Genomic DNA, 14,079 nt, shown 5'->3' on the forward strand with positions numbered 1-14,079 from the left:
TTCTTCATTCATACAAACATGACATACTAATATTATATTCTTCATTCATACAGACAGTACTTACTTATATTATATTCTTCATTCATACAAACAAGACCTACTAATATTATATTCTTCATTCATACAAACAAGACCTACTAATATTATATTCTTCATTCATACAAACAGTACTTACTAATATTATATTCTTCATTCATACAGACAGTACCTAATAATATTATATTATTCATTCATACAAACAAGACCTACTAATATTATATTCTTCATTTATACAGACTGTACTTACTTATATTATATTCTTCATTCATACAGACAGTACTTACTAATATTATATTCTTCATTCATACAAACAAGACCTACTAATATGATATTCTTCATTTATCAAACAGTACTTATATTCTTCATTCATACAGACAGTGCCTACTAATATTATATTCTTCATTCATTTAGACAGTAACATCTAATATCATATTTTTCATTCATACAGAAAATACCAATTAATATTATATTCTTCATTCATACAGACAGTACTTACTAATATTATATTCTTCATTCATACAGACAGTACTTACGAATATTATATTGTGCGTTCATACAAACAAGACCTACTAATATTATATTCTTCATTCATTTAGACAGTAACATCTAATATGATATTTTTCATTCATACAGACAGTACTAATTAATATTATATTCTTCATTCATACAGACAGTACTTACTAATATTATATTCTTCATTCATACAGCCAGTACTTACTAATATTATATTCTTCATTCATACAGACAGTACTTACTAATATTATATTCTTCATTCATACATATAATACCTACTGATATCATATACTTATATTATATTTCCATTTATACAGACAATACCCTCTAATATTATATTCTTTACACTTACCATCGTCAGGCAAATATTTAATCATGTCCCAAAAATAAAATCCAGCAATTCCATTTAATGTTAATAGTAAAAGGCATAATAGGAGATGAAACTTCATTACGACTATCATCTTGTTTTATGACGATGTAATATCAAGTGAGATAGTTTTATAATGTATTCCTCGTCTGACAAGATTCTGATTTTTTTTTTATTACTGTTATATAATTTTATATGATTGACTACAAACCATGGACTCTACAAAAGAAGCAGGTAGGCCTAACTGAATCTGTATATGATATAATTATGTAACTGTTTACACTGGATTTAAAAACAACATCAAGTCAAGACAGATGATGTAGGTTGACAAGAAGACCATTATGACCGTTATTTCAAATATTAATATCAAGCACGTTTTGCCATTATATAATATCTGTGACATATAACGTGACATCTCTTCTAGGATAAATCATCATTAATGCTATAACCTTATTAACTGGATACAATATTGAATATTATACACGTATAATATTTTATTTGGAATTTATTCTACATTAGTAAATATTTCGTTCCTCATTTTTTTTAAAATCATTCTTGTTTTTCGTAATTTTAGAGGTACGTCTACCTTATGCTGCTATGCTGTTATGTGCTACCTTAAAATCCGTTGTTATAGTTTCATAAAATCAGCAAGCGTGGTTGATCTATCATCTGTAAAAAATATGTTGGTATAGTACGGAAATAAACAGACTATACACTGTTAAAATTCTGAACAGACAATACACATAAATAGAAATAATCAAAATCAAATAAAGTGTTGATTCACACCAGTTTATGGATAAGCTGTTACACTCTTTGATGTGTTGGTTTAAGACTAATATAGTGTATTATACACACCATGATGGGTGTATATAAAACGTTACGACTGGTGAATATGTTGATTACAATCCAGTTCGTGTTATATAATACACCCTTTCAGATGTTCCTGAACTCTCTAATCAGTGTAGTATTACACATATGGCCCCTTTTTTTGGTGTTTGTAAGCTTTATACTCAGTCCTACACTCAACGCCAAAAACCAAGTCAACTAGAGATTTTTTCTTATCAGCGAGTGTTTATAATAAAAGATTGTATCTTGTTAAATGTCATTCCTAAAACATTCTTTGAGTAGACAAAATATGGTTATCTGGTTAGATTTGAATAAGTTCGTTTGGTGTAATCAAATTACCTATTGCCTTTGTAGAGTATTTAAAATTCAATCTGTCCGTCTTCATTTTTTTAGGTGAATCTTTCTGAAAACCAAGCATAGATTAAGAGTTAATATTTGATCATCTAGTTTGCATGATTTGACAATTTTTGAGTAACAGATTCAGTTAACATCCATTTTGGGGGATTTAGTTGCTTACTTACACCATCTGAAGTGGGAAACCATTATGCTTTATCTCATCGAATAAAAAGTATTCTGGTGCCTTGAACAATATTATGTTTTTATATTATTTCTATGTATTGCACACTGTTAAGTACAATGATCATTGTCTTCCAGTAAAGTACTTACAAAATGTGGGTTATAAAAAAGAATTTACTTTAACGTGTAAAATGATATGGAATTCTACCATTTGGCTTTTGTTTCCAAAGATAACTCATTAATTATTTAGTTTAATTGATATATCGTGTACTGTAGAAGTGTAAATATGCACCAGAAGTAGTGTTGATAGGGACATTTCTTTTTCCAGTAAATGTAATTAAATTACAAGGGATATCCATTTCGTTTAGCAGCAATATTATAATGTTATCTTTATGAAGTTTAATTTCTGCACTATGGTCAAATTACTTCCTTTTATAAAATCCCCATCTACTACTGGATGCAGAAATGAGATTACACCATTTTCAAATTTTAATATTAGAAAACTCTACACAGGTTAAATATGTGAATATATATATATATCAACGCAGGTCTGTAGAATCATCACAATAACTTTGACTTTAGTCTGCTCTAGTCTAGCTTTCGTTGTCGCTGTCAGTTTTAAATGGCGACTGGATCGAACACGTGAAGAGATTGACATGCTTGAAAGTTCAAATTCCAAACACCAATTTCAGTGTTACCGCAAATTATGAGACAAGAAAAGCACTCTGAGACGTGAGAGTACACTTAACGCTGATAATTGTGGCCATGTAACACGCTTACGGGTGTAAAATGATCAAATTACACTATCCGAGAGTTGCCGAGTGACACGTTACACATAGATTTAACAGTGTATGGTTGACATTGAGAAGGAATTTATAGACATTTTTATAGTAAAATGTTATTATAACAAAAATACATCTGCATATACATAAACTGACAGACAAAAGAAAGTTTTCACCGACTTCAGTTGACCACACACCAAAGACAAAGGCATATGTGAGATATATGATGATTGATTTATAAACAGAAATTAATTTCCTTGAATTAGAATGAAAATGCATTGTAATACCGATATTCAATTCACATTCGCAATACACCATTGAAGAGTCAAGGGGTCAAAATTTAAAATTACACAAACCAGAGTTCATTGCAAAAGTGCATAAAGAGTTTATTCCATGACAGTAGTCAGGCAAAATGTCATCAATAAAGCCCGCAAATACATGTCTTCTCATTCTCCCTCGGTCTTCCCGATCTTAGCCGGTCTTGGGTCTGTCCTGTCTGTTGGAGCCGGATTATCAAATTGCTGATGGTGGTCTGGGAGCAGTTGAAGGTTCTAGCTATCTGTTGTTGAGAAGCCCCCATATTGAACATACCGATCGCTCTATCTCGTTGCGCTTGCGTAAGTCTTGGCATACTTTTGGTGGTTTTTCCATTACTGAATGCCTGCTCTGTCCAACTTCGGTATTTATGCCGAAATCGTGCACATGCATTTGGACCAGTACCGCAAAATCGCGTTTTGCACGTTTTCATACATGCTCGATTTGGAAAGCTGCGTTCGATAACCTGCGTTATGTTTACGTTGCATTTAGGCAAATGCTTGCTGCTGGGGTTAAACCTTTTTTATAACGATTTTTGGAGTGAAAACTTTCTTTTGCCTGTCAGTTTATATATATCTGTATAAACTCAACACCACATTCATAAGGTAACATCTCGAAAAAATGGCAAGATTAATATAATTTGGATGAATTTCTTCTTAACAAAATATTGAAAGGGTGGACAGAAATACGATATATCATTTAAATACTGGTAGTCCTATACATTCAGCGGGAAAAATAAATTGTGATGCAAGGTATGCACAATAAGCTATCAAAAGCGTATTAACTGAATCACTACGATCATCTTCATCCGTGTCTGAAATAAACAAATCAACGTTCAGCTTACCCTGGATTTTAATCTAGATCAAGGACATTTCCTCATTATCTAATCGACCCAATTTCAAATCGCTCAAGATAGATGCACACTCTGGGTATGCAACAGTAGTTTCTCGGTCATGTAACCTAAATTTTGTCAAATACAGGTCCTGTAGTATGAATAGAAATACATTATCAGACACTTCCCCACTGAAACTTGATAAATATTTCACGACGTTTCTCTTGTGTACTTTTTATGATATTACTCACCATACCTTTGACAACTGTTATGAAACATTCATTACAATTCACTTGAACAACAACAATTAATGTCATATTATATGATGAATTCGACAAATATTAAATTCTTTATTTAGTTCTACTTAGGCGTCCTAAGGTGACGGGGTGTGTTGGAACACTAGATTGTAGGAAAGATTTGATACATCGCGATACCACAGTTTACTATGATGGCATCGTTGTTTATCGATATTTTACGATATTTTGCATTTATTTTGCAAACTGAATACGCATATAACTTGACATCATTCAAATGCAGACGAAATTTAAGGTTAAAGAATCAACGTGAACGTGACAGCATTAAGCTTCAACAATTTATCAACAATAAATTACTAATATTATTTATTGTTGTCTATAAATAAAAAGTCGTAAAATGGTTGAAATTCGAGGTTACAGCGTTACTTTTTGTCTTTTAACCAATAATATGATACTAGCTCTTCAAAGAGCCGTTAAAATGTCATGTTATCGTTGATAATAGACACTTACCATGAGGAAATGCTGTTAATAACCTTCCAAAAAAATCGGATCCAAGTGTTTCTGTTAATGTTAACAGTAAGACGCATAATAGGAGATGAAACTTCATAACGACTATCTTGCTATGCGGAGGTAATTTAAACGTTAAGACACTTTATACATTTAACGTCTTGACAGAAACAGATTATGAAAAAGATTAATAACTTTATAATCAGCATAGAATGGTCGTATATTGGCATCATATCTTATATTTTCCTTGATATTCTATGCCTAGAAAATTGGTTTTCCAAGTTTTAAAACCACAAAACAAAACTGCATAATTGTTCTTGCTGATGTACAACTGATATTAGAACTTGGACATGGTGCCTTAGTAGCGTTCACGTGTTCAATGGTATTTAGCAAAAGTAACTATGGGGTATACAGAGGTTATCCTATGGCTTAGACCGACAGGTTGACTGTGAATAAAATAACACTACGAATTTTAGAGATGCAATTTTGTATTACTTGACTAAGACCTTTGAGAACGGTAAATTTTGTAAAGTATTAGATAATTATGGAATAAGATGTACTTTACAACAAATTGTCATTTTTACTTGTGTACAAATCAGATAAATGACCATCAGGCGGGTCTATTTACTCAAACTGTGTTCATTGAATAATAGCGATTATATTTATCAAAAATCAAAAATATCAATTCATAGACGGCATTATTATAAACTAACACGGTGTACACGAAAAATAAAGAAAAGCATTGTGATTTGACCAAATGAAAGCTTTTAAAAATATTCGTTTTCTTATGTAAAATGTTTTGCTTCCCGAATTTGTGCACGACCTTTGGCGCAAATTTAGTTTCGATTTTTTTGTCTTTTCTGACCCAATTCGGACAGTTCGGGAATTCGGAATTTTACACCCACCGCAAGCACGAGTTATTTAGGAAACTGAAGTTGAAAATTGAAATGTCTGAACCATCCTGATATATAAATAATATTGAAATAAGAAGTTACTAGGGATGTATATATTTGATGTAAAATAGGAACAAGAGTGTAAATTATACATCTAAATATTAACCAAAAATTACTACATAATTAAAATGGCCATTACGATTACAGTGAATATGTCACAAAAGATAAAAAAAAAATAAGTTGAAAAAACGACAGCGTAGGTGCAACAACTTCATGACATGACATGAATTAATTATTCTATCCGAACATTATTATTACCTTATATAGTAAACGTTCAAGAATGCAGAAGTTGACTTTACAACTCTAAAGAAAACAGTGGTCGTACTTACATCTTTCAAGAATGCAAAGTCAAGAAGACAAAGTTGTTTATGTCAATAATGCATAAGTTATGAAAAAAAAAAAGTTTGAATGTTGACTTTTAGATTGTTGAGAAATAAAGTTTGAAAAGTATACTATGAATATCTCTAGTTTGTAATATTAGTAGATAGACTTGTTGTTTTTAGAAGGATGTATTTTGTAATTGTGTTATGTGGAAAAGTTTGTAAAGTCGAGGCCTTGTTTTCAAATTTGACTTTGTGAAATCTCCCCTTCCATACTAAGTTGAAAACGTTGAACGACCTGGAACAGACAGATATTGGCTTTGGTCTACTTTGCAGTGGTTAGTTTACATGCAAGTTAGGCGCATAATGTCGGTCCACAATTATTTCTGAAAATGGCCGAAATGTTTTTCAAACAAGAATAACTCCATCAAAAATCTAAAATATCTTGACTCGACCGATAATTCAATTGCCATCTGTTTCCATGTTAAATCACGAAATTCAACCTTCTAAAACCTTTTCCAGAAATACTCTGTGGCAAATATTGTGGTGAATATTGTTTATTAACCATGGATGTACCCAAAAGTGGAAAAGATTTATGTTGACTTTTACCCCTGGATCTTTTCAGAATTATAGCTTGATCTACGATTAAAAGGGCAGTAGGGTATGCAAGAATTTCTTGATCCAAAAAAAAAAAAAACGTTGTTTATCACATGCGTGAAGATTTGCGATATATACTTCTATTTATTTCCTTGATCAACTTATATTTGTTTTTAAAGGTTACTACAAAAACGCAGAGTGCTAATTTGGACTTTAACAGCTCAATATTTTTAGTTGAAACCTATAGAAAAGTAGGATGTCTACGTTGACCTTTCAAATTGATTCTAAAAAATAACTGCAAGATACCGTTAATTATAAACCTTCAGATAATGTAAGAGCACAATTTTCTAGTCAAGTTTGGTCTATAGGTTCATTAAACTGTCACAACCTACTAAATAAATCAGACTATCCCTTTAAAAGTATAACTTTTTGATTCTTGATAACATCTCGCGTCTCAATGTAGGAAACAGGATAAGAAGGACCCAACGTTTAGGGCTTTAGGGTGACGTTCGTCTTTCTAACCACTGATCAGTTCAAGACGTGTGGCGTATTTGTAGATTGTATCGCTTATTGTTTATGTGACTATTAAATTGCTTCCTATATTCCTCCCTGTTTTCAGATTTAACCAAGTGCATTTATCAAAGGTAAATGATAATGTCACCCTGCATGGCTTTGCAGCTGAACATGTCACCTACAGCTTAAACAATCACATAATATAATACGTAATAGGAACAGAACTATTATTCATATCACAATTATATCTTACTACAACGGTCCATTTAAATACAAGGGGAGCCTACTCGTGTAATCGTGTCTTATAAATCCCACTTTCAATTCATTTGACACATTAATATATAGATATAAGATATGAAACGTTTTAAAATGTCCACATCGCTCTAAAATTGATGTATTGAGCAGCACTATTTTAACAGTGAAAATATTTTATTATTGTAGGAATAAAATGATATTATACCCAGTTGTTCTAAGTAATAATAATGAAAGGAAATCCAAGAGAAGGGTTAGACCTTATTATAGATGTGTTATTCTGATATTGGTGTACCAAATTAAATTCTAATGTATGAAATATATAATATATAGATACGATGTTGAAATAAATTAAAAACCATAACGAATAAATTTCTTGCGACGGTAAGACGCTGATACACACCATCGTCTTTATCAAGCTAAAAAAAGCTAATACCTAAAGGCAGGGCCGTAACTATGGTCTTTTTTTCTATGGGGCAAATAATGACCACTCTTACTAGACATCAAATAAGCAATATATTTAGCCGATGTCGTATTTTATATATATATATTATTTCATTTTAAAGTACCTTTGTTGCTTAAGGAATGCCAAGTAGGCTGCCTAGTGTTGCACAACTACGTGACAATACATCACATACATCAATGTTCAATAACGAATTAAAGTACAGCATGCTTCTTTTAAACATGTTCAAATAATTGAACGTGAACGACCTAGTGAGAGGACGCGCGATCAGTCGATATATTACCGATGACGTCATTCACTTTGAAGTTTAAAAATCCGAATTATGTCCCTTACATTGTTCGTTTGCATTGCTTAGTTATTTTAAGTTCAGAAGGTTCATTCACACGGCGTGGTAACCTACAGAGGTTAATAGGACTTCTTCAATTTTGTGGTGCGTAAAGGTGGGGTTATTATCTCAAAACTCGAGTTTGAGCACATAATTTAACCCAACGATTGTCATAGGGTTTTCAAAACATTTTTTGGAAATTATATAATAAATATCTGTTGCCTACTAAGTACAATTTTTGGAGCTTGCGCTATTGTGTGTTTTGGTAAATTGTTGATCATACAGAATGAACACTGTTTATTATAGGGTGTAGGGTAATAAAGGGTATCTATCAATCTATATATATTGAACACAACTAGAGAGCAAATGATTCTTAATTTCTCTAAAATTTCGTATGTTCTAATTTCTGGGAATGTTATGTGCATTTTCGTGAAGTGTTTTGACAAGGTCAATTAATCCATGACTCATAAAACTTAGGACTACGTGACTAACTCAGCCAGACCAATATTCTCCCTTTCATTTGAATTAACCTACATTTCAGATATTATGAGAATGAAATAGGTCACCAAGAATATGTTTTTATATATAAATAGACATATATGCTCCCAATTAGAGCCTATAGGCCTACACTAAAATGCACAATATATTTGATGTAAATCGAACGCGACCCGTGATGTAGAATTTAGGTTCCACTCCCACTGCTGAACGATATGTGGGTCAAACTTGAGCACGTGGCTTTGTTTGACAAACCAAGGACGTCTACGTCACTGAGTTATCTTTAGAATACTCCGCCCATTTTGATTTATAAATGGGATTTCTAAACTGACCTAGATCTGAATAAAGACGAAATTTGAACAAAGGTTCCCATATTTCGTTTTCTTTGTCTTCATTTCTGATAAATTACGATATAGCAACCAATTTTTGTGAGTTTTCTGTCCAATACTAAGACAATAAATAGGTTTATTTTCGTGTAGTGGTAGTTGACCTCGTTCAAGGAAGTAAGATCTATTCAAGGTCATCTTTTAGTGCGTTACAGACTAATGTACTCTGTGTTGTATACTTGCTACGCATCTCATAATTTGAGACCAATTTATTTCATAGACACGAGTTTAGTTTGTCTTTGTTCATCGGCAAGTCAACAACGGCTTTACTATATTGGTTGAAGCAGACGTTGTTTACAGTATACCATATACTTATATTAATAGTATATTATATGTATCAACCTTTGTGTACTGCGCAAGTCATTACTCAAAATAACATTGTGCTTTATAGGTAAGTGCAGAATTTAATCTCAATTCTTAAAATAAATTTAAAAGTTTTTTATTTATAAATATTTTCTTTACTTGAAGAGGAAATTTTTTTAAACAAAGAAACAGGATACAGAATAGGGGAATTTGAATTATTTTTTAATTTCATTCGGTGTGTTCATGATTAAAATTAGGAAGGTAAAACGGGAAAATACGTCGACCTTTGCATAAGTTAATTATATATGAATAATCCCACACAAGACTAAAAATAAGAATTTCCATGAATAAGTCGTCTTTTGGCAAATAATTCTATATTAGTTATGTCTCGTGGTAATAGTTCATAGGCCGACCTGTGTTCTATTTTAAGAGAAGAAACTGCACACAAAGAACATGTAGTTTGGGCAAGGCCACATATTTTCAACCGGGAATGACGTAAGCAAGGATTATAAATAGTGAGATGTGACCGCCCGACTGGCTTGCGTAGTCAGTCACTCAGTGCAGTAGGGTTGGCATGCGCGTGTATACTTTGTTCAGTATCACGACTCATTCATAAGGTTTATAACAGCCGTGGTAGTAAGATAGTTTCACTCTCTCTATTCATCTACAGGATAACACACGAGTAGTCTTTGAACTTTTATTTTTATTGTGTACTACTAAAGGTAAGAATATTTTCTATTATATAAGGTTACTTGAAGTCAAACTGTTAGTATATTAAGATTGTGTTTAAGAAACGCCACGAAAGCGAACAAAGAGGTTTTGAACTTGGACTTACATTTTCTTTTTTTTTCTACTTTTAGCTTTATTTAAAATGGAAGTGATGTACCAACCGGAATCTATATACGGTTACCCAATTGGAGGATTACACCCATCTGCTTATCCTAGATCGTATTCAAATTCCAGAGAAACTTATAGCTGTTACTCATATAATCCCATGTTACGATCACCACCAGTGGTCCCAGAGAAAAGACCATCTCATAATTCAACCAGCAGTTCCGTGAAAACTCTACACTCTGTTTTAATGGGAGAAGTACCTGCTGCTTATACCCATCTTACTTCATCACAAAGATATCACAATACAGAAACATCACCTACAGTTCATCAACCTATTCCACAGATGGCACCATTGGATCAAACCGAACCGATGGATCTTTCATGTAAAAAATCAACTTTTCATATAGTTCCTAATGCATCTTTGGACAATACTCACCAAAGATCTTCGCCAGTCCTCTCGGATCAGAACTCAGAATTCTCAATGTTAAGAAATTTACTAAGTGTTGGAAGACCAAGCCATAAACTATCGGATTCTAGATGCAGTTCACCACAGGAAGACTTTCTCTCAAGCCATTGTAGTGGAAGTAGTAGGGTGACTCTTGCCAAAAAGAACATGTTGCCCGTCAGTGCTCGTGTATCAGACTGGTTAGTTAAAGTTATTCAATTCGCCAAGTCCGTTCCAGAATTTTGCAATCTCTCTCATAATGACAAAGTAACTCTGATACTCAATTCCTGGAGTAAAATTCTTTTGCTTTTTATGGCTGAGAATAACTTTCAATTTGCCGTCACACCACTGCCGTCCTCTCCTGTCCCAACAGAGCCCGTTCCTGCATCACCAGATGAGCCTAGCATGAAAAGTGTAGAATCTATCCAAACATTTATAAGGAAATGTCAACATTTGAACATCGACAGTGAAGAATATTCGTTCTTGAGATTATTGGTTCTCTTCAATTCTGGTGAGTGATCTTTTCTTTTTATTTCAAAGTTAACAGGGATTAACAATTAAATTGTAATTACGTCATCTCTATTTTAAAAAAGGTTGACAAATTTTGCCAGTATGATTTATTTTTCTGAAAAAATGAACTGAAATTCATATCTTTTTGAAAAGGGGATTGCTGTAAAAATTTAAAATTTCTTTGTTTTGGATTTCTCAAGTCCTTGTTCATCTCTTGCCGTCTGTCCTCATTTCAACCTGGTAAAACCTCTAGCCAATATTAAAGGCTAGCAAATTTTGTTTACAAGCTATTTAATTATGAACAATAAAGGTCAAAGTACTTTGCGGTCAGATAGCTGGTCAATCGGTCATCTCGTGATGGACGCATTCAGGCGTGATCTCGAGGTCAACAACTTGCTGGACTAAGAAGTTCATCAGTGTCCGGTCAAAGGTTAATTTGCATGACCTTCCCTAGTGAACGCATTCCAGGAATTAGGTCAAATACGTTTTAAGTCGGTCAGATGACGCATCTATGTCTTAAATCTATTAATATGGCCTAATGGCTTATGGCACGAGCGGTATGGCGTTGTTCCCTCTATAGGACCAATGTGGCTGGAATTGATTTTTCTTTCGTTTAATAGGCGCGTGACGTATCTGTAATTGACATCATTAAAGTACGCGAACAAGAATTGAGCTAGAAGGTCATTACATGAATGAACTTAAAATTGAAATACATTTTTGAAAAATATAATCCAAGTTATCTAAAATAGAAACTAGGTCAACTGCCTTATTAAATCTTCAACGGAACAATATCCTTGTACTGATTTCATTGTGCGGGTCATGATAACATTGCACTTATCCAAATGACATTAAATGAAATAGACCGCGACGTACTTTTCTGTCACTGAACTTTATCAAATTTAAAATAATGCTTTGATAATAAAAAGAATATTTAAAACCACGCTTTGTAACAAAAAATTATTGAAAAAAAATTGAGACGAATAACTGTAGACTTTGAATATATTGAAGCTATTTATTAAAAATCACAATTTTGCCGAAAGTATCGTCAAAAAGTTGACTGTCACAGTATGACAATCTAGATGACCTTCAATATAGTTGAAGTAAGAGTACAGTTCGTTATCTTTATCAGTTATCTTGGTTCGAGTAAACAAATCTGAACAAGTAAACAGGACGTTTAGGTTACGTACGCCTGGAATCCGTCTCAGTATTGATTTGATCTCGATTGTCATTCAGACTTGTTAGTTTTACCTTGAATTTCGAGGGTTAAGTATATCTAAGGTACAACTCAAGGTCGAGTTTAGTTTATTTCAACACTAGTACAATACGGTTGACAAAACTTTAAGAATGTTGTCCTTTTCAAGGTTAACGCACTACATTTTTTAGACTACTATTAATAATATATAGAGACACAGTTTCTTGTAAAAAACGTGACTTTGTATGATTTCTGACGTAGACTTTCTTTTCAATGTTAATCACGACATAAACTACTTGTCTTTTCTTTACTTGGAAAATCTTAATCAAGAAAGTACACGCATGTACATGTATATATAACCAAGTCTGGGACGCTATTCGGAGAAACATTCTAAATTTAGTCGACAAGGGAAATAAAAGTGAATTTGAAATCCATGACCATCCTTGAAATTCTCTCAATTTACGTCACTATTCGAACCCTCTCTGTAAATAGACATTACTAATTACAAATATTAGTTTATATATGCGGAAATCAACATGTTTACTACTTGATATGACAATCGCGCTTTAGAATTCAATGTAGATTAGTTTTGACTTTTATACGATTTCAGTGATTTTTTAAATTAAAAATAAAATGAAATTTGTATTGATTTATGTCTAATCGATGATATATAAACCGACATGCTGTTGAAAATTATTCAAATTACTCCTTTGTTTCACTCTAATAACCTACTAACCTAGGACGTAGATTTTGCCATGTAATTGTGCGTGTCATGGAATTATAGACTAACTATATTATTCAAAGGCCCAGCTGGGACTTTCTTAAACGATAAATGTATCAAATTAAATCCATTCTTTACCCGCATATTATGTTTATTGTGTACATGTGTAGCGTAGCGATATTTTTTTAAGGAACATACATTCAAAGTTGCTTTATTTTCTGTACTTGCAGGTTATATTGGATTAGATAGAGCGGATATTATTGATCAACTCAACTCAACAGTACAGCAATTACTCCAAGAACATGTCAGACTGACCCGACCCAATGACGTCATGCATTATTCACATTTACTTCTATGCTTGCCAACCTTATATGGAACCAACAGTAAAATGTTTGAAACATTGTTTTGTCAGCACATAACACGTAATACTGACATGGAAGTGCTGCTTAAAGAAATGTTACAGAGCATTTGAGATGAACATGAAAGACAATTTGGTGACAGAAAGTTTATTTTGATCAGCAGCCGATATATGGATTATCGTGCGCAGTTGTTGACGGGAAAGGAATGGTCAATGATACTGTACAGTATCTTTGCTGATGGGAGAATTTCAATCTTTGTGGGAAATTGGACGGAGGAAATTCTGTCAGATTTGGCTGATGAAAGTCAAAGAAAGTTAGAGACATTGTTCTCATGATCTTTGGCAAATATTTTTTGAACTCTTAAAGCGTCAAATGAACATTCCATCATGACTTTGTGTTCCAATCATATATTAATCGCTTTCTTCTCACAAAATTTATTT

The 14,079-nt window shown here is 32.7% G+C and overlaps 1 protein-coding gene across 1 annotated transcript; it reads left to right on the forward strand.

The window, feature by feature from the left end:
- Positions 1-11,025: 11,025 nt before the first annotated feature.
- LOTGIDRAFT_105544 (hypothetical protein) lies at positions 11,026-13,752 on the forward strand (the record flags this gene model as incomplete). The annotated part of the gene is made up of 2 exons (XM_009059787.1): positions 11,026-11,368; positions 13,511-13,752. 2 exons carry the CDS (start codon positions 11,026-11,028, stop codon positions 13,750-13,752), a joined length of 585 nt encoding a protein of 194 aa, XP_009058035.1.
- Between the last annotated feature and the right edge of the window lie 327 nt (positions 13,753-14,079).

Source organism: Lottia gigantea (genome assembly GCF_000327385.1).
Source record: "Lottia gigantea unplaced genomic scaffold LOTGIsca_4, whole genome shotgun sequence".
In the NCBI taxonomy this organism is placed as follows: Eukaryota; Metazoa; Mollusca; class Gastropoda; family Lottiidae; genus Lottia; species Lottia gigantea.